Raw genomic sequence first — 18487 nt, forward strand, 5'->3', positions numbered from 1 at the left:
TTCCTGCCCACATAACTGACAACAAATTCCCATCACATTTCAAGAAACTTGTTAAAACTCACTTTTTGAATAATCGATTGTGCTCCTGTATTCCCCCCTGGCTAATGTGTCATTAGAACACTTCACCTAACTTAAGTAACTCTGCTAAGCTAGCCAATCATAGTACTGTACCCACATAGGACTGTTAATCTACTGCTCATCCCATCTATCCAGGAGTTAGGGAAAACTACCCCAACAATGTTGTGCTTTCCATAAGCAACTAAAACCAGGAGAAGACATACTGTAAATCAATTTGTTATCCTTTTCAACTAAAACCAGGCAAGTACATATAGTGAATCAATTTGTTATCCTTCTCAACTATAGCAAGCATCATCTACTCTCACGGAGCCTTATTCTATGTCTCTCTGCTTTTACTCTGATAGTAAACCTATCACAGGAATCCTAAACTTAGGAATATCTTCTAAAATTTAATATTATATTGTAGAGAATGAATGTATCCTATCTGTTAGTTAATATGTATGTCAAAGTCTCTTCTATAGAAATTGTATGTCAAAAGTCTGTGCATAAAACTATGTTTTGTAAAAAATTGTTCTCTTGGAGCTTTTCTTTCCGGGCCTCCACTGAAAATGGACTTGTAATCCAGTTGGACTCTCCCAGTCAACAAATGTAAAATAAAATAAAATAAATAAATAAATAAATCTGATTTGTATTTCTTTTCATACTTTTTAGTTAACTTTTTTACCTTTTTGTTGAAATGTCTAGTCTTTACAGAAGAATGGTCTCATCTTGGAGAGACAGTTTCTTTGGACTGTAGGAACAGAAGACAGAAAAATCTGTTTAAAATGTGGCATAATGTTTCCTCTTTCCTGCAGGGTTTTCAAGGTTTCTACAGCTGTTGGATAGTCCAAAGGTGCATCTGACAACCTGATCTTGTCATCTTCAGTAAAGAACAGACTACATCCTTAACCAAGAGTATCTCCTTAACACAGACCCAGTAGCAGCAGAAGGTACACCTGCTGCATCATAACTACATTTAATAGAATGCCTAACTACCAGAGTAGCAGAATTCAGGATGGACAAGATACACTATTTATTGTCTGATTCAGACAGATCTGATATTAACTTGTTCACATTATCCAAAACAGATGAAAGTTATCTGGTCATTTGAGTCTGATAATGAGAAGTTATGTACTTACCATAACATTCCATGTTAGTTGTCTTCTTCTCGCCTTCTTTCTTGCTGGATGGGTTCGGAGCCGAACCTCGGCTCCGACTCGGCCTAATACTAAAGCTCGAGAGCTGTTTTTACCGGCTCAAGGCTATACTATGTCCCATAATGCTAGGCGTGATATACCCAGATCTCGTTTGATAGCTAACACTATGGACATACATGTCCCACCACAAGAGAGAATATATTTAACAAATATATCTAACCTCTCCTCTACATATAACCCTTACAAGGGCTACCAAAGGGGAACAAGAGAGCTAACTGAGGAGATAACTCTGGTGACAAAAAACACCTCTCACAAGATACTCTAGGTCTTTCCAGGCTAGGGGGATGGAGGGTGGGACGCAAGAAAGAAGGCGAGAAGAAGACAACTAACATGGAGCGTTATGGTAAGTACATAACTTCTCAATGTTAAGTTGTCAATCTCGCCTTCATTCTTGCTGGATGGGACAGCTTCCCTAGCACCTTAGTCCCGGGTGGCTCAATGGAACAGACTCTTGAGTAGAGTGGAACCAAAATCAGCCCGACTTCTAGAGGCAATGTCCAGTTTGTAATGAGAAATGAAGGTATGAGGGCAGGCCCATGTGGCCGCTGCACAAATAGAATCCATAGGTAACCTTGCTTGAAAAGATACTGAGGAAGCTAATGCTCTAATTGAATGAGCTCTAGGCTTTGTAGGGAGCTCCTTATGCCTCAGTTGATATATTAACGTGATAAGAGCGGTCAACCATCTGGACAAGGTTACTTTAGAAACTGGCCGGCCTTGCTTTCCTTCAGCATAAGACAGGAAGAGCTGTTCTGATTTTCTCATCTGTTTAGTTCTATCCAGATAGAAATGTAGTTGACGGTGAATGTCCAAACAATGTAATCTTCTCTCAGCTCTATCAGTATAATTTGGGAAGAAGACTGGGAGATCAATGGTCTATTTCAGATTTTTTTTCAGAGAGTACCTTAGGTAAAAAGGATGGATTAGTCCTAAGAGACACTCTATCTTTGTGAAAAACAAGATAAGGGGGGGGGGCGCACAGAGAGTGCTTGTAGTTCTGAAACCCTTCTCGCTGAGGTAATAGCTACCAAGAAAAGTGTTTTCCACGAGAGCAGTTTCAATGAGCAGGAAGCAGCTGGCTCAAAAGGAGGAAGAATTAAAGAAGAAAGTACCAAATTTAGATCCCACGGTGGAGGAGGATCTTTAACCGGGGGCCGAAGTAATAGGGTTCCTTTCAGAAAGGCTTTGCAAAGCTTGTGAGACATAATACTAGCCTCTGACAAGCCAACATGGAAATTTGCAATAGCCGCCAACTGGACCCTGATAGTGGCTGAGGAAGAGCCCATTTGGAAAAGTTCCCCCAAAAATTCTAGAACTGTTTGGACAGGAGCTGTGAATGGGTCAACTTGATTTTTCCTTGCCCAAATAGAGAACCGTTTCCATTTACTAGCATACGTCCTTCTGGTGTTAGACTTGTGAGAGGCAAGGATAATATCACGTACTGACTGCGAAACTAAGGGAAGCCTGGCTAGGGTTGGAAGTGGAGCAACCAAGCTGTGAGGTTGAGAGATGGAAGGGATTGGTGCAGCCCACTCGATTGATGGGTCAGAAGGTCTGGCACTGGGTCCAGATGCCAGGGCTGCTCCAGCAGATGACGTTGGAGGAACGGAAACCAAACTTGTCGGGGCCAGTAAGGGGCAATGAGGATCATCCTGGATCTCAAGGCAGTTGCTTTCTGGACTAACTGAGTAATTAAGGGAAAAGGGGGGAAAATCATACAGAAGACCCCGGGGCCAATCGTGGACTACAGCATCTCTGGGAGGGAGACCAGGAAGAGGAAAAAGGGTGAAGAAGTCCTGACACTTGCTGTTTTGAGGGGTTGCGAAAAGGTCGCAGCAAGGCTGACCCCACCTTCTGAATATTTGTTCCACTACTAGCTGGTTGAGAGACCACTCGTAGGGCATGAAAATGGTCCTGCTCAATCTGTCCGCTATGACGTTGGACTTCTCGGGAATATGCGTTGCTACCAGAAACCATTGAGAAGAGATTGCCCAATGCCAAAGTCTGGCCGCTTCCCAACATAGGGGGTAGGACCTGGTTCCGCCCTGCTTGTTGATGTACCACACTACAGACATATTGTCTGTCTGAATTGCAATCGTCCCGGTGGGTAGAGAGTCCTGAAGGGCCTGCAACACCAAAAGTACCACTCTCATTTCCAAGACATTGATGTGCAGGTGGCACTCGAAGGGTTACCATGTGCCCTGGACTGTCCTGCCCTGAAAATGCCCCCCCCACCCTATCAGGGAGACATCAGTAGTCACGGTGGCAACCGGAGGGGGGAGAACAATAGGTCTGCCTTGGAGCACCTGAGGCGAGACCATCCACTAAGAGAGGTGACTCTTGCACGACTGAGTGATGAGAATGTTGTGTGACATGGGAAGCTGCTGGAAGGACCATTGGGAAAAAAGCATCCACTGCAGTATCCACATATGCAAATGAGCTAGAGGGAGCAAGGTGATTGTTGCTGCCATTAGACCAAGTTTTTTTAGTACAAATCTGGCTTGGACTCTGTCCTCCTGTAGTAGGATTTGAACATGGCTGCGAATGTTTGAAACTCTTTGTGTAGGTAGTTTTGCTGACAACTCCACCATGTTTAACATGGCGCCTATGAAGGTAATATGCTGACAAGGTGACAAGGCAGACTTTTCGAAGTTTATAGAGATGCCTAGCGCTTTGCACGTTTGTACAGCATAATCCCTGGCTTGAAGTAGTTGGTGCCTGGTGGTGGCAGTAAGGAGCCAGTCATCTAAATATGGAAACACCTGGAATCCTCATCATCTCAGGTGAGCCGCAACCACTGCCATGCATTTGGTAAACACCCTGGAGGCTGTGGTGAGGCCAAAGGGCAGGGCTCTGAATTGGTAGTGACTGACTCCCAGCCAGAAGCGGAGAAACCTTCTGGAGCACCTGTTCATTTTGATATGGTAGTACGCATCCTGAAGATCTATAGAGCACATCCAATTGTCCTGACCCTGAAAGGGTAGAATGGACTGTAGCGTGTCCATCCGGAATTTCGTTCTTTGAAGAGACTTGTTCAGCCTGCTGAGATCTAAAATAGGTCTCCAGCCCCTGTCTTATTTGGTACCAAAAAGAATTTGGAGTAGATTCCGGATCCTTGTTGGTCTGCTGGGACTGGTTGGATGGCTCTTTTTGATAGCAGCTTTGAAATTTCTGATGCTGCTTGATCTCTCAGACCGGGTGGAACGTCTGGAAGAGGCCCTTTTGGTTGTTGTGGGGTATGGATGAAGGGGATTCTGTAACCCTCGGATATGATCGACCGTACCCATTTGTCTTGCGTGAGGGAATGCCAGGCTTCTGGGTACAGTGAAAGTCTTCCCCCGACTGCCTCCGAAGGTGGACAGTTGGGCAGCTCCTCAGGGGCACTGGAAGGGTTTGTCAGAGAAAGATTCTCTGCTACCCTGATTTTGCGGGCCCCCCCCTGCACCTAGGGTGGCATCTGTTATTTTTCTCTCCTCTGCCTCTGGATGGAAGCTCACCACATGCATCAGGCAGTACTCCCTGGGGTTTGCGGAACCACATCTTTCCGCCCTTTTGACCCTTAGGGTACGGTCTAGAAGGGGCGGAAACACGGACTCCCACAGCAGAGAGAGTCTTGCCTTCCTGCTTGCACCTGGTCAATGTATCCTTCACTTGAGATCCAAACAAGGCAGAACCGTCAAACGGGGTGTTAGTGAAGGATGCCTTGAAGGGGTCAGCAAAGTTGCAAAGCTGCATCCAGGCGTTAGTCTCCTTAGAGCAACGCCGTGCATGCGGCCCTACTCGCTCCATCGGCTGCATAAGAAATGAGCCGCATGGAGGAGTTGACAATCGAGTTCAGGGTCCCCAGCTGGGAGTTGATCTTTTCCTGAGACCCCACAGCTGCTGGGTCCTGTAAGGTATCACACAGTTCTTTAAGAAGGGCTCTCTGAAGACGGGTGAAATGGCACAGGTAATTCAGTGACCGCATGGCAAAGGTCGCTGAAGAAAACATCCGCTTGCCATACCTATCCATAGTCCTAGATTCCTTATTAGGAGGATGGACAGGTACTGAAGGGTCAGCCAACTCCTTCTTAGTGGCTGCCACCACCACCATGGCATCAACGGGGATGCCCTTAGAGAGAAACTGCTTGTCTTTAGGGACTGTAATGAATTTTGTAGGCCTCTGGGGGGGTTGGTTCCATAGTATCCGGAGCTGTCCATGCCTTCCGAGCCATCACCTCCATGAGTGGGTCGAAAGGCGGGGACACCCAGGTGGTGGAAGGCCGAGAACCGAACGCATCCAGGTACACAGACTCGTCCTCGGAAGGGTTGAGGGCGGACCAGTTCCCCCTCTGTTTAAGGATCTCTAGGATGTCAGAAAAGGAGACATCCTCAGAGGGGTACCTTGGGGACCCTTCCGAATCATCCAGGTCGGTGTCAGATGTCACTGACTCAGAGGAGTCGACATGCTTCCTCTTGCAAGTCCTCTTCCGAGGGGGCTCCCCCGCAGGATCAGGGGAGGCCTCGGAAGAGGATGAAACGCCCAATGGAGCAGCCTGTAGTGTCGGTTCTCCGCGCTTGGGTTCGGGAGGGTAGGCAGGGGCCGAAGCAGGCACCATGGAGGGAGGGGCAAATGAGGCTGACCGTGGTGCCAGTATGGGAGCCAGCATGCTCCTCATGACCTCAAAGGTGCCCCTGTCAGGCAGGGAAGAGGGACCCAGCTCTGAGGAGATAAGAGCTCCTCCCGGCACCGAGAGGGATGGCTCTGAGGCCGATGTCGGGGCTGAACTCACCTGCGCCGAGGCTCCGAGAGGGAGAAAGGGGTCGGACAAGGGTCCGATGCCACTTGCCCCCTCGGAGCCGACGAGGGAGTCTCGGCACCTCGATCCCTCCAAGGACAGAGCCAATGAAGGGATCGGAGCCGACGAAGGAACCGATAAGGGCGGAATCGGTTCCGACGCCCCCACGGTAGCAAGCCCGACGGCCTCCGGCTCCGTGCTCGAAGGAATAGTTGGAGGAGGAACTTGAGCAGGTGTTGGGGTAGCCCCTGTCTGTTGAGATGGGTTATGCAATAATTGGCCCAGCGCCTGCGACTTCAAAAGCCTACTGACTACCCTCTCGAGGTCATGGTCCGAGAGCCTGGAAGACCTAGAGGAGTGAGACCTATGGCTCCACTCCGACAGCAAGGGGGATTTTGGAGCCGATCTGACCGACTCCAGTGAAGGAGACCTGGAGCACTTTCGACTTGGGGACGGCTTCGACACCAAAGTCGGAGCTGACTGAGGCCTCGATGTATCGGTTCCAGCCGGAACTGATGAGGCAGAAAGAGGACCGCTCGGCACCGGCTCCAAACATGGAGCCGACGATTTGGCGGGCTTTGAAGGTTTTCCGGTCATAGGCTTGGATGGAGAACCTTCAGGCTTTAATAAGCCTCTGAGAATGAGCTTATTTCTGCATTCCTGCAGGACTCTAGGGCTGAAAGCGTGACAGATGGAACAAGAGTCCTGCAGGTGCAGAGGGCCCAAACAATACACACAAGAAGTGTGACCGTCCGTCAGAGACATCTTCTGACAGCACGAGTCACACTTCTTGAATCCCGATACCTTGGTATCCTTGGACATGATACCACAGGGGGATAAAGGAGTCTAAACACGTACACTAACACACGAAAAAGACACACTCAACAAAAAATTTAAGTAAAGTAATAGTAAAAATGAGACAGAAATTCCACACACACACACACACACACACACACACACACACACACACACACACACACACACACACACACACACACACACACACACACTAAGGGGAATCTGTGCTAACTACTAAAGGGAGGGTTAGAGGCCTGACCACCTTAAGGGTGGAAAAAGGTAGGGAAAAACTACAGAAAAGGGAAGGGACACTAGTCACTACTCTCTAAATACTAATTAAATAAACTACTGACAAAAAAAATCTATCAAAAAACTAACTATAGATACAAAAATTTAAAATACGACCTGGAGCCGGTGAAAAACACAACCTCATAGCTGAAGTGGCAAACGAGATCTGGGTATATCACGCCTAGCATTTTGGGACATAGTATAGCCTTAAGCCGGTAAAAATAGCTCTTGAGCTTTAGTATTAGGCCAAGTCGGAGCTGAGGTTCGGCTCCAAACCCATCCAGCAAGAATGAAGGCGAGATTGACAACTAACATTTAATGGCATAGGTAGAAAGTGTAGCAGAGGTATACACCTTCTTTCCTTAGCTATCCATGGCTCTGCTGTCTTGGTCCTTAGGTAAAAAAATCAGAAAATGGTAGAAGTTTAGTAGGTTTATCAGATAAAAATGAATATGGATCCAAAGAAGGATTTTTATATAGGAACTTGATGGTGTCTGGTACCTTATAAAACCTCTCAGTTTTTTTGGGTGCTGGAGGTTGAGACTCAGGTTTTAAATGAGAGGAGGCTTTGAGTGCAGGACATATTGCGGATAGCTTAGGAACACCCATATACAGCAAGTCACAGCACCTCTTCTGTATGTCTGATATTTGCTTACCCTTCCATTGAAAATGCTTCATCATTTTCAAAATTGTGTCTCTAATGGAGAGTTACTCTAAGAGAAAGTGTATCCCCTCCTCTGATTCAAAACCAACCAGAGAATGAATCTAGAGGGAATAAGCAAGGGATTCCACTTTAGATTCAGAGTCTTCATCTTCAGAAGGAGTGTCTGTGATCCTCTTATAAAGGAAAGAAGAAGAAGGGGAATAAAGGAACTGTGGCAGCTTCAAGGACATAATTGCTTTGAAAAATCCTTTTAAGAAATCATGCCACTCTTTTTGGAGGTCCCTAGGGGTAGATATATCAAAAGGAGAAGTACGTTTTTGTTTTTTGCTTCTTCTTGGAAGCAGAAAAGCAAGGAGGATCTGACCCCTAATGTACCTCTATAAGGGTATCAAGTACTTCCACTCAGATAAGGATCTGCAGTATGCCCTTGGGCCCCTAACAAATGAGCAGCTGGGGTTCTCACTTCATGGCTATGTTGGCTGTCTGCTTTGTCATAAAGGAGGTGCCTACATACTGTGCCTTGTTGGCCTCAGACAGGGTCATGACAATGGGAGCAACAACCAAATCTGTCTAATCTGAGGACTCATTAAGCATCACAGCACAGATACCTGGGTTTGACCAGACAACACCCTCTGAAGGCTTTGACTTCTTGAGCTTCTTATGCAGCTGCTGAGGGAAGTCCACCTGAGAAGATTCAGAAAACATCACACCAGCTCTTTTAGTCTCTGATTTTTGAGGTAAAATTTAAGAGATGCTAACTGACTCTTTATAGTTTTAAGGACAAAATATTTACAAGTGGAACACTCCCTTAAAGCTGTGGTTGGGACCAAGACAAAATGCACAGCTTGAATGCATATCTTTGTATGGTATCTGCCTCCCACAGTCTCATTTACCCCCTCTTAACTGACAGTCTGTTAGTGTTGTGTCACTAATCTGTTTATTGGCTACAGTGACCTTATTCTTGGTTTGAAATTATCAGTGCTCTGTACTTTTGCCACGAACATTGTCTTTGATTTCCTGAACTTTCTGTTTGGCTTCTAGTCTTAATCTGTTGTTTCTGCACTCTGGGTGGCCCCAAACAGTGTTTTTACATTAGAAAGCCTTTGGTCTTCTCCCTAGTGGCAGTAAAGAGGGGCCAGGTGACTTCTGAGCTGGGATACACTGTTTGACACTTCCAAGTGTGCGTTTGTTCCTGGACAGAGGGCTAATTTTGTTTGTCTGAGCTTTATTTCTGTCTGTATAAAGTTGTCCTGTTTGCATGACACTGCTCATCGCACTGTGGTAGTTGGCAGTGCCTTGCGTGGACATAGACACCTAGAACTGAAATTTTCCTGTACAGTTACTTCTCTAATTTATTAAATACCTAGCTGTACACTGAATGTCTGGCTTGTATGCTGTCCTCGAGCTTGACCCTATGCAGCTTTAGGCAGTCTTGTTAGTAATCTTCACTCATACAGCAACCAAGCAAGTCAGCTGTGAACCTACCTTGTACTACCCTACTGTAGACTAAGCAACTAGAATCCAAAGCTATGGACATGCACTTCCCTGCTACCTCCGCAACTGGCCTGGTGACAATACAGCATTTGTCTCACATACACTGACAGCCACCTAAGTCTCAAGCATAAAAATAAGGCATATGAGAGACGCAGTTATACAATGTCATTGGAGGCAAGGTTCTTGCCTACAAGCCCCTCGACTACAAAACAAGTTGTCAGTAGCAAACACACAACACCCACCACACATAGTATAGACCAGTCACATACACCCACATATATTGAGGTTGTTAAATGTAATCTCATCAAACCACAACGTCCTCCCAGATACTGCAAGCATATGCAAAAAAACCCTCAGCAACCTCAAGAGCACGCTGAGGAAACAACACCCAACAAGAGGCATAATGCCACAACCTGTTGTGTCTCAATCTTTACACCCACAAGGTATACCAGTATATAGCTCAGTATTCTGATTATAGGAGACTCCACAGTGAAACACAAAGATGTCACACTCAACAAACTAAGCAAAGAGAGAGAGTCACAGTCAGCTGCCTGTCAGGGACTAGGTCCTATCAAATCACTCATGCACTAAGGTCACAACCCCAAGTACAAGTAGGACTCAGTCATAGTCCACATGGGTGTTAATGATCTGAGACATATCTTTCTGTACTACATGAGGACAGACATAACTGAGCTCTCGGATTTGTCCCACACTGAATGAACCTAGCACTGAGCAGCATTCTAACTTCTGCTAGGATGATGCCACAATGCAAACAGAAAATAACTGACTTCAACAACTGGCTTAAAATATGGTTTCATTTGAATGGGTTACAATATTTGTCTGCATGGCAGGACATGGCTGACAGACCATGCTGCTTTACTAATGATGGCATGCACCTGCTCCCCTTGGGATTTTGAATATTGTCTAAAACCTTTTCCAGCCCCATACTGCCTTTTTTAGGCATTGCCAACCAGATAAACCTTCTGAAGGTGCTGCTGCTCAATGACAGGCATCCGAACAAGAAATTCCACTCCCTGCAGGATCTCCTCATCTTGGAGACTGCAGACATCACTGTATTCACTAAGACATGGTTTAAAGGCACAGAGAGCACCCCCTGCAGTGCAAGGCTACTGTACTTTCCACACATGTAGTCCACACAGAAAAAGAAGAGCAAAGGTAAAGGTGGAGGTATCTCTGTATACATTAAAAATAAACACACCTCAAGGCTGGCCCATCAGCATGACTGAATTGAGCTTCTCTGCATTCAAAGCACCATAAATAAGTTCCCATACCATATCCTTGCAAGCTACAGGCCCTCCTCAATGACCCAGAAAAAACACAAAACTTACAAGTCACTCAACACACTCTCCATCCAACCCAACACCATATTCATGGATAACTTCAACTATCCTAGTAAAAACTGGGAATCACACATGATCCCCAACATTCAGGCAGCTCCAGAGATACCTGGACTTCATAAATGCCAACATCCTGGACTTGCTAGTTTGTACACCCATGTGGGCTCAAACATTCTCAACCTGGTCCTCTTTGGCATGACAAAATACTGCAAACCCTCCTTTCAGTGTAATATCCTCGCAAGTCAGGTCAGATCATAAAGCTGTCTCCTTTTGGGTAAATGTAAAGCCAGGGAACATGGAAACCCTAGATTTTTTTAAGAATTAACTCCAAGGCAAACTTCCCAGTACTAAGTGCAGCCCTAAATAAATTTCAGGCTCCCCCAACTCTTAGAATACTGCTGCCCATGCAGAAACATTCACAGAAGCCCTATATAACTATATCAACAGCTGAATAGAAACTGTTGTACCTACCCAAAATAAGCTCTGGGTCAGTGCAAAAAACAAGGCATCCTGGTAGAATTACAATATTAATAGGCTATACAACAAGAGGAAGAAACCCATAGCAAAAACTAAGAGAGGCAATAGCTAGCAAATTAAAAGCTTCCTTGTCATCCTAAACAAACAAATCAGGGATTAATAAAGTCTACAAAAGCCAAATTTGAGGTAAAAATGGATGCCCAAGTCAAGGATAACCACAACACTTTCTTCACCACTGTCTGAAACTTCAAAGGCAATACACAGCAGTATACCAAATTAATTGTAAATGGTTCCATCTGCATGGAAGCAGAAGATACAGCTAATTTCCTGGCTGAAAAATTTGGCTCAAACTTTATCCCCTTCTCACTTCCCTCTGGATATTCCTCAGGAAATGCTGATGTCCATCTCATCCCCAGCCATCACTAAAGAGCAGGTCCTCAAAGCACTCTCCAAGGCCAAGAACACTGCATTGATCTGATAATATCCCAGTATGCCTCCTTAATAGCAGGAAACTTGAATTATCAGTCCTACTAGAATCGTTGTCAAACTACAGCCTTGAAATTGACTTTTTACCTAATGAATGGAGGACTGCAGTGTTTATACCACTGCTCAAAGATGGCCCATCCACAGACCGGGACACTACCAACCCATTTGCCTGATGAGCCTGCTGTGCAAGGCTATGGAGAGGATAATCATGAATATCATAAATGATGACATAAATAACCTGCACATACTGGACCTTAGTAAGTTTGGGTTTGTCAAGGGCAGGTATTGCCTGCTAAACTTGGTGGATTTCTTTGAGAAGGTTACGAATGCAACGGATGAGGACAAATTAGTACATACTGCCTACCTCATCCTGGTCAGAGCATTTGACATAAAACCCTACTTGGGCATTTTTAACAAGCTCACTAAATTAGTTATTCACTCATTCGTCACCAGCTGAATAGCCAGCTGGCTCACTGATGGGATCCAAGAAGTTGGACTAGGGAGGAATCTCCCTTCACAAAAAGGATGTCCTATGCAGACCACCTCGCTAGTGTTGTCCCCCAGGGCTTAGTGCTGGGGCACTGCTGTTTGGCATCTACTTCTCTAAAGTCAAGGCTAATATCAAGGGCCTCTAGCTGCCCAAGTCCGCAGATGATTACAAATTAGGAGCAGTCATCATTTTCCCCCAAGATACCAATATTTTCCAAGAGGGCCTGACACAGACTAATAACCTGTGCCAGAGTCATGGCCTAAAATTCAGTGCTAAGAAGTGCATCAAATTATCTTTCAGCAAGACAGCCACTCCTGCAAATTACCACATTGATAATACACCCTGAGAGTACACCCTGTAGTTAGGGACTTAGGAACAGATACATATAGACAGAGATTTGGCATTTGACCAACATGTTTCTACTGTGGTGAAGAAATAATTACATCTTGCAAAATGTATAAATAAAGGGATGGAATTCATCTTCAAACAAGCCATCGTCCCATTGTACTTTGCCCTCATAAGACCTATTCATTGAGTACAACATCCCCTTTGGTATGCACCTCCCTAGACATATGCAGCAGTTGGAGCTTCTAAAGAGATTTCTCAAGAAAAAGAATACAAGAGGTAGAAAACAAGTCCAGTGCAGACTGCCTCAAGTCATTGTTGCTATATTCAGTTTCCAACAGGCTGCCTAGAGGCTATCTATGTCTAGTCTACAAAGTTTCCTCAGATCCAGCACTAACGGACCTGTTATACATTTGTAAAACAACTAGCATCAGAAATGCTAGTTGGAGGACCTAGGCCTCACCAGCAACATAAACAGGACATGCTGGTGGGATAGGTATACGTATCAGGTTCATAGCTATGTCCTAGGCCAATGACCACTAGGGCCTTTTTAAGCCTAGCCATGCATCCCAAATCTATGATAAGTTCTGGTACCCTTGATAAATGTAAGCAGGGGTTTGGGAGATGAAACATTTACAAGAAGGGGCCTGGGAAATTAACCATATACTGGCTGCCTGTGTCCATTAGAGACATAGATCATAGGTCCCAAACCAGGGATGAATTTCCTGTTCCCCATCCAGTTGTCCAAGTTACAGTTGAATTGGGTTAGGGAGGAACTTTGCTTCACATGGATAGGGAGCCTGTTCCAGAGAAAGGGTAGTCTTTGAGATACACGCTTGTCTCTCCAGCAGGTCTTATTTATATCACAGGCGAGATTTAAGTCTTTAGGATGGGTAATTCTGATGCTGTTTGTCTTGCAGATATGCAGGATGTACATCAGAATGGGGTTCAACACTGCCTTGTATGCCAGCCATAGATCTCCCCTCAACAGCCTGTAGGAGACAGGATGCAGGGATAGGGCTTTGAGGCAGTCTGCATAGGACATGTTACTTACACCCTGTATTCTTTTCGTGAGGGACCTCTGTGGATGTTCCAGTTGATGGAATTGCCTGGTTAGTTACATACAGATGGGCCACTGTACTCAATGATAGCTCTGTTGAATGCTGAATTTAGTGGAACAACGACCTCCTTGGGCCTGAATGCCATACCTTTGTTTACAAGTTGCACAACATAAAATGGTTTCCTCAGTACTGTACACATGTGATGGTCAAAGGCTAGATTACTATCTACATATGTCTCCAAGTCTGTTACTACTGGGTCGGCTCTTAGGGATGTATTGTCAATATGATAGTTACTAGGGGTGGGTGACTTCTTGAAAGATACTATTATGCATTTCTTAGCATACAGTTTTAGTATATGACTCTGAGACAATTTGTCTGGCTCAGCCCTTCCTGAAGAACATTGGTGTCATGGGGGATTATTTGATAGCTCCTAATTTGCAATCTGCAAATTTGGTCAGCCAGAGGCTCTTGACATTGGTCTTGACTTCAGAAAAGTAAATGCAAAAAAGAAGGACTGATCCATGAGGGATTCTGCTTGTGACTGGCCTATTTGTTTAGGTGGACTCACCGATTCTAAATTCCTGGGTCCTGTCTGTGCGACAGTTGGCAACCCACAGGGTGACATAAGGGTTTATACCTAAACTCTTGAGTTTATCCACAATGTCCAAGTGTGATATTGTGTCAAGTGCCTTGGACAGGTCAAGGTGGGCAGTGTGAACCATTTTGCCCTCATCCATTGCTTTGGTGACCTTCTTAAAGAAGTCCACCAGGTTGAGTAGGCATGATCTGCCCTTGACGAAACCAAGTTGAATTGGGTCCAATGTCTGTAGGTTTCCTTTGTCATTATCAATCATTTCCATGATAATCCTTTCCACGGCTTTGCATATGAGACTAGTGAGACTTATGGGTCTGTTGTTTCCAGGGTGTGTAAATGGTCCACATTTGTGTAGAGGGATGACTGTTGCTGCTCTCTATTTTTGAGGCATGAAGCGTGTTTGAAGGCTATGGTTAAATAACAATTACAGATGGCCTGACAGGACATGTTTCATTCTATTTAGAAGGCATCCTGGAATATTGTCTGGCTCATCAATGCAGTGTTCCTGGCTTTAGAAAGAGCATTGAGGAACTGTTCTCTAGTGATAGTATGGGGAGTGATATTTGATAGTATTTCCTGAGGGGAGGTTGAGGAGGAGAGAGGGGTAAAGTTAGAACTGAATTTGTCTGCCAGTAGATTTGATATATCTTCCGGCTCATTATGGATGACACCACTAATAATGAGCCCTGCACGCAGAGGATTTCCCTTCCCTCAGTAGGCTTCTCATCCACATGAAAAGTTCTTCCCTGCTTTTATTCAAGCAGAATCTGGACCAGTGGATGAGGGACTGCTAATATACCCCTGGTTTGCCACCCATGTCTCTGCTGTTATACATTTGTGTGAATCTGCATGTTGTGTATATAGCCATCTGTATGTATTCATATCACAGTATTTTCATACATATGCTGCCTGCTGTCCTACCACTATGTTCATGGAATATCTACCCTGGCTAGTCATGGCTGCCCCGACCATGTAGAGCAAACTGGAACACTTGCAATAACACAGTATGCTTTCCTATTCCTCAACAGGCTACTATGTCAGTACAGTTATGCAATATGTATACTACCATCCCATTTATATTTACTTCTGTTTATAATGATCAACTCTATATCATTATATACACTACTTTTAAGTGGTGCAATGTAGACTGTTAAGCTTAACATGGTAGTGTTGTTTTATGCCATAACAATCTTCTTAATTTAGTACAGATAGCATGCAAATTGGACCATATTGTGCAAATATCTCAGAATTGCTTAAAGGTTTTGTGATGCTACAGTTCTCTTTTAGCAAAAGCCATGTACAAACTTTTCAACCATTAGTGTGAGATCTGTGTTCATGCATCTTACGGCACTTGGGTGCATGTAGCTTGCAATAAATGGGAATCCAGAATGTGTTTCTATGTGCAAGTCCACCATAATGCTTCTTGATTTGAACAAGTATATGGGCATGGCTATCTCATCATCTCTAAAATGCAGGTGTACCAAAGACAGCAGAAATATTCCTGTTCTTGTACAGAGATTGCAATGAAGTTTTGTGGCTTATTAAAATTTTCAAATATTCTACCTATCTGTTAGCCATTACATTACTTGTATATATTATGATGGCCATTTTTAAAAAAAAAACAGGTGAAGGTCACGTAGCAACGCTCCATCCCGGGTTTTATCCAGAGCTACAATGACTTAAGCCACACCATTCTGATCTGCTCCACCAGTGGGAAGCAGAAGTTCAGGAGTATGAGCCAGAGATATACTGTACATCTTTTTACCCTCAGTGCTGTAAATTTTTGTTTGCATTCTCAGTGTGTTCCTACAGCTGCTAAAGAGCATTAGCTTAACATGGTGGACTGCCACAGATGGCAGGAACATCTATCAGGCCAGCATGGTGACTATGTTGGGGATATTATTCTGGTCTGCACCTTTTACGAGATAATACCAGTATGGGTTACTTATAATTTTACAACTGTGCCTTCAATATGCAGGCCTGATGGAGGATGAAGATTTGTCCCATCTAGGGTCATTACAAACTTCACCTATTGCTCAACTGCTGTCATGTCTGTGGTATCCTCTAAGTCTGCCTTTCAGGTAGGGTGCAGTGAAGATTCCTGAGGGCAGACAAGTAGTGTTACTATTGCTGTAGCTGTGGCAGCTTTAGTGTTCTGTAGGCTCTTGGGTGATCAGTGCTTTGATGCCCACCTTGGTCACCTGGAGCATCTTCTGGAGCACATACTAGAGTAACTCAAGTGGAAAGCTGTGGACATTGGGTCACTAGCAGGACAAATGGACTGTGACATTGCCCACACAAGATCATAAAGCAGGACTGAAGAACTAGAGTCTTAGAAGAAAAATAAGTTACAGCAGGTCACTTGCATGTATTTCATTTTCACATAGTCTTACTGCATTATGTGTAAATAAATATCTTGCCTTGAAAGCAGATTCTTTAATGCCTTGTTTTCTGTTTACATTGCTAAGGTACTCTTCAGTATCTTCATTTGTAGAAATGATCTGATGAGTGAAGGTAAGGGAGTTCACAGGTATTCCTTTGCTTCGTGCATAGTTCTGTAGTACTGCAGTGAGAAAACCTGAAGGGAAAAGTCAACGTGTGAGTTAAAAAAATCAGTTTACTTAAGCAACCACATCTGTAAAAAAAAGTTTTATTAACTTATTGTAACATAGTCTTTGGTGTACTTGATAAGGTAAACATCAATATTTCCTAGTAGCATATATGCAAAGAAGAAGGTGACTCACTAGTTTATATTTCAAATGAGATTAATGCCTTTAGACTGCAAAGCTTGTCACAGTTACATATCACTAAAATCCACTAAAATTTTTTTTTTTTTTTTTATTGTATAACTTTTGTATATTTTTTTTAGTAGTTAGTAGTAGAGTGGAGCTTTTCCTCCTCGGGGCCTCACTGAAAATGTAGTATCTATCAGTTGGACTAGCCCAAAATAATAAAAAAAAAATAAAATAATAAAATGACCATCCCAGATATTCAGTTAGGGTAATTACTACAACACATCATTGAATACAGCACTATGCTTTGTAACCCTTGAATAAACGACCTCAAACACCTTGAATATGTAGCGCAGATTCCTAACTAGAAAAAAAAATAATGGTAGGCAAATCTGAGATAATTTTTACTTTGTTTTATTTTTTTATTTTATTTTATGTTATTTATTCTTTATTAACTGAAGTAGATCACTGATCCAGTTGGACCATTTTCAGGCTCAGCCCAGGTGAACATTACATGTGAATACAAGGCAACAGACATAAATATTAAAAGTATAACAACCAAACTAAACATTACATGAAGCAGAATCCAGTAGACTGTAGCAACAGTACATTCAAAAGTGAACATTGTCGGTAGAACAATAAAGGAGATGTAGGGCATTATATCACTGGTGATATAAAAAATATAAAGAGGGGAGAACATAACGGCTTAGAAAGTTTAATTACTTTGTTGGATTCTTCTGTTTTTTAACCTTCTGTTGGATTCTTAGAGAAGAATGCTGCCTGGTCTATAAGGCAATGTCTCATCTGGTTCTAGCTGAAAATACATGATTCAAATGTACTGCTAGAGAAGCTAACACCAAATTTGGGAACCTTTTTAACTATCAATAATGGAAGCAAATAGTAATTTACTGTGCAACACCTTACAAGATTCTCAAATAAGCTTCCCCTTAAAATGAAAACAAGTTAGTTATTAAATTCTTTCAAAGACAGTCTTGATACATATATAAGGACTTGTAAATATCAACATGGAGTTATGACAGTCAAGCTTCCTTAAGGTCAGAAAGTGATTAGTTTGACATTCAAACCTATAATTTCATAGGTACTTATCTGCGAGGATCTAATTTATTTATTTATTTATTTAACATTTGTTAACTGGAAAAGTCTGACTTGGAACGAAACCAATTTTCAATGGAGACCTGGGGAGAAACACATCTCTGTTATGTGGGAGGAAACCAAAGCACCCAGAGGAAACACCCACAAACACAGGGAGGACATGCAGACTCCGCACAGAAGGCACTCCAGCCGAGAATCGAACCAGAGAACCTCTTACTGTGAGGCAACAATGCTACTGCTGCACCACTGCGCCATCCATCTTAAGAAGCCTAGGCTTACATTTCCCTTGTCGTTTGTATCCCATATATTGTTTATATAAGTAAATCAAATATGGGCTGAACATATGTTGAGACATTTGATTTTTACCCTATTCAAGAGGGACAGGAGTGTTAAACAAAGGATGAATTTGAGGTAACCCAGCCATTCATTCATCCAAATTAGGATTGAATAGAGTAAGAGAAGTACTTTGCTTTATGTGGAGTGAAAGACCATTCCATGCAAGTGGTATTCTCTGTGATGTATACCTATCTATGC

At 43.6% G+C, this 18487-nt stretch overlaps 1 protein-coding gene across 1 annotated transcript in view; it reads right to left on the reverse strand.

Annotated features, from left to right (window-relative positions):
• DNAH14 (dynein axonemal heavy chain 14) overlaps positions 1 to 18487 on the reverse strand; it is a 2550346-nt gene that overhangs the window by 103892 nt on the left and 2427967 nt on the right. Inside the window, 1 exon segment of the mRNA XM_044060213.1 lies at positions 16529 to 16686. Coding sequence (XP_043916148.1) covers positions 16529 to 16686 — 158 coding nt within the window.

The sequence above is a fragment of the Protopterus annectens genome, chromosome 1.part2, assembly GCF_019279795.1.
Source record: "Protopterus annectens isolate FY-2018-M chromosome 1.part2, PAN1.0, whole genome shotgun sequence".
Lineage (NCBI taxonomy): Eukaryota > Metazoa > Chordata > Ceratodontiformes > Protopteridae > Protopterus > Protopterus annectens.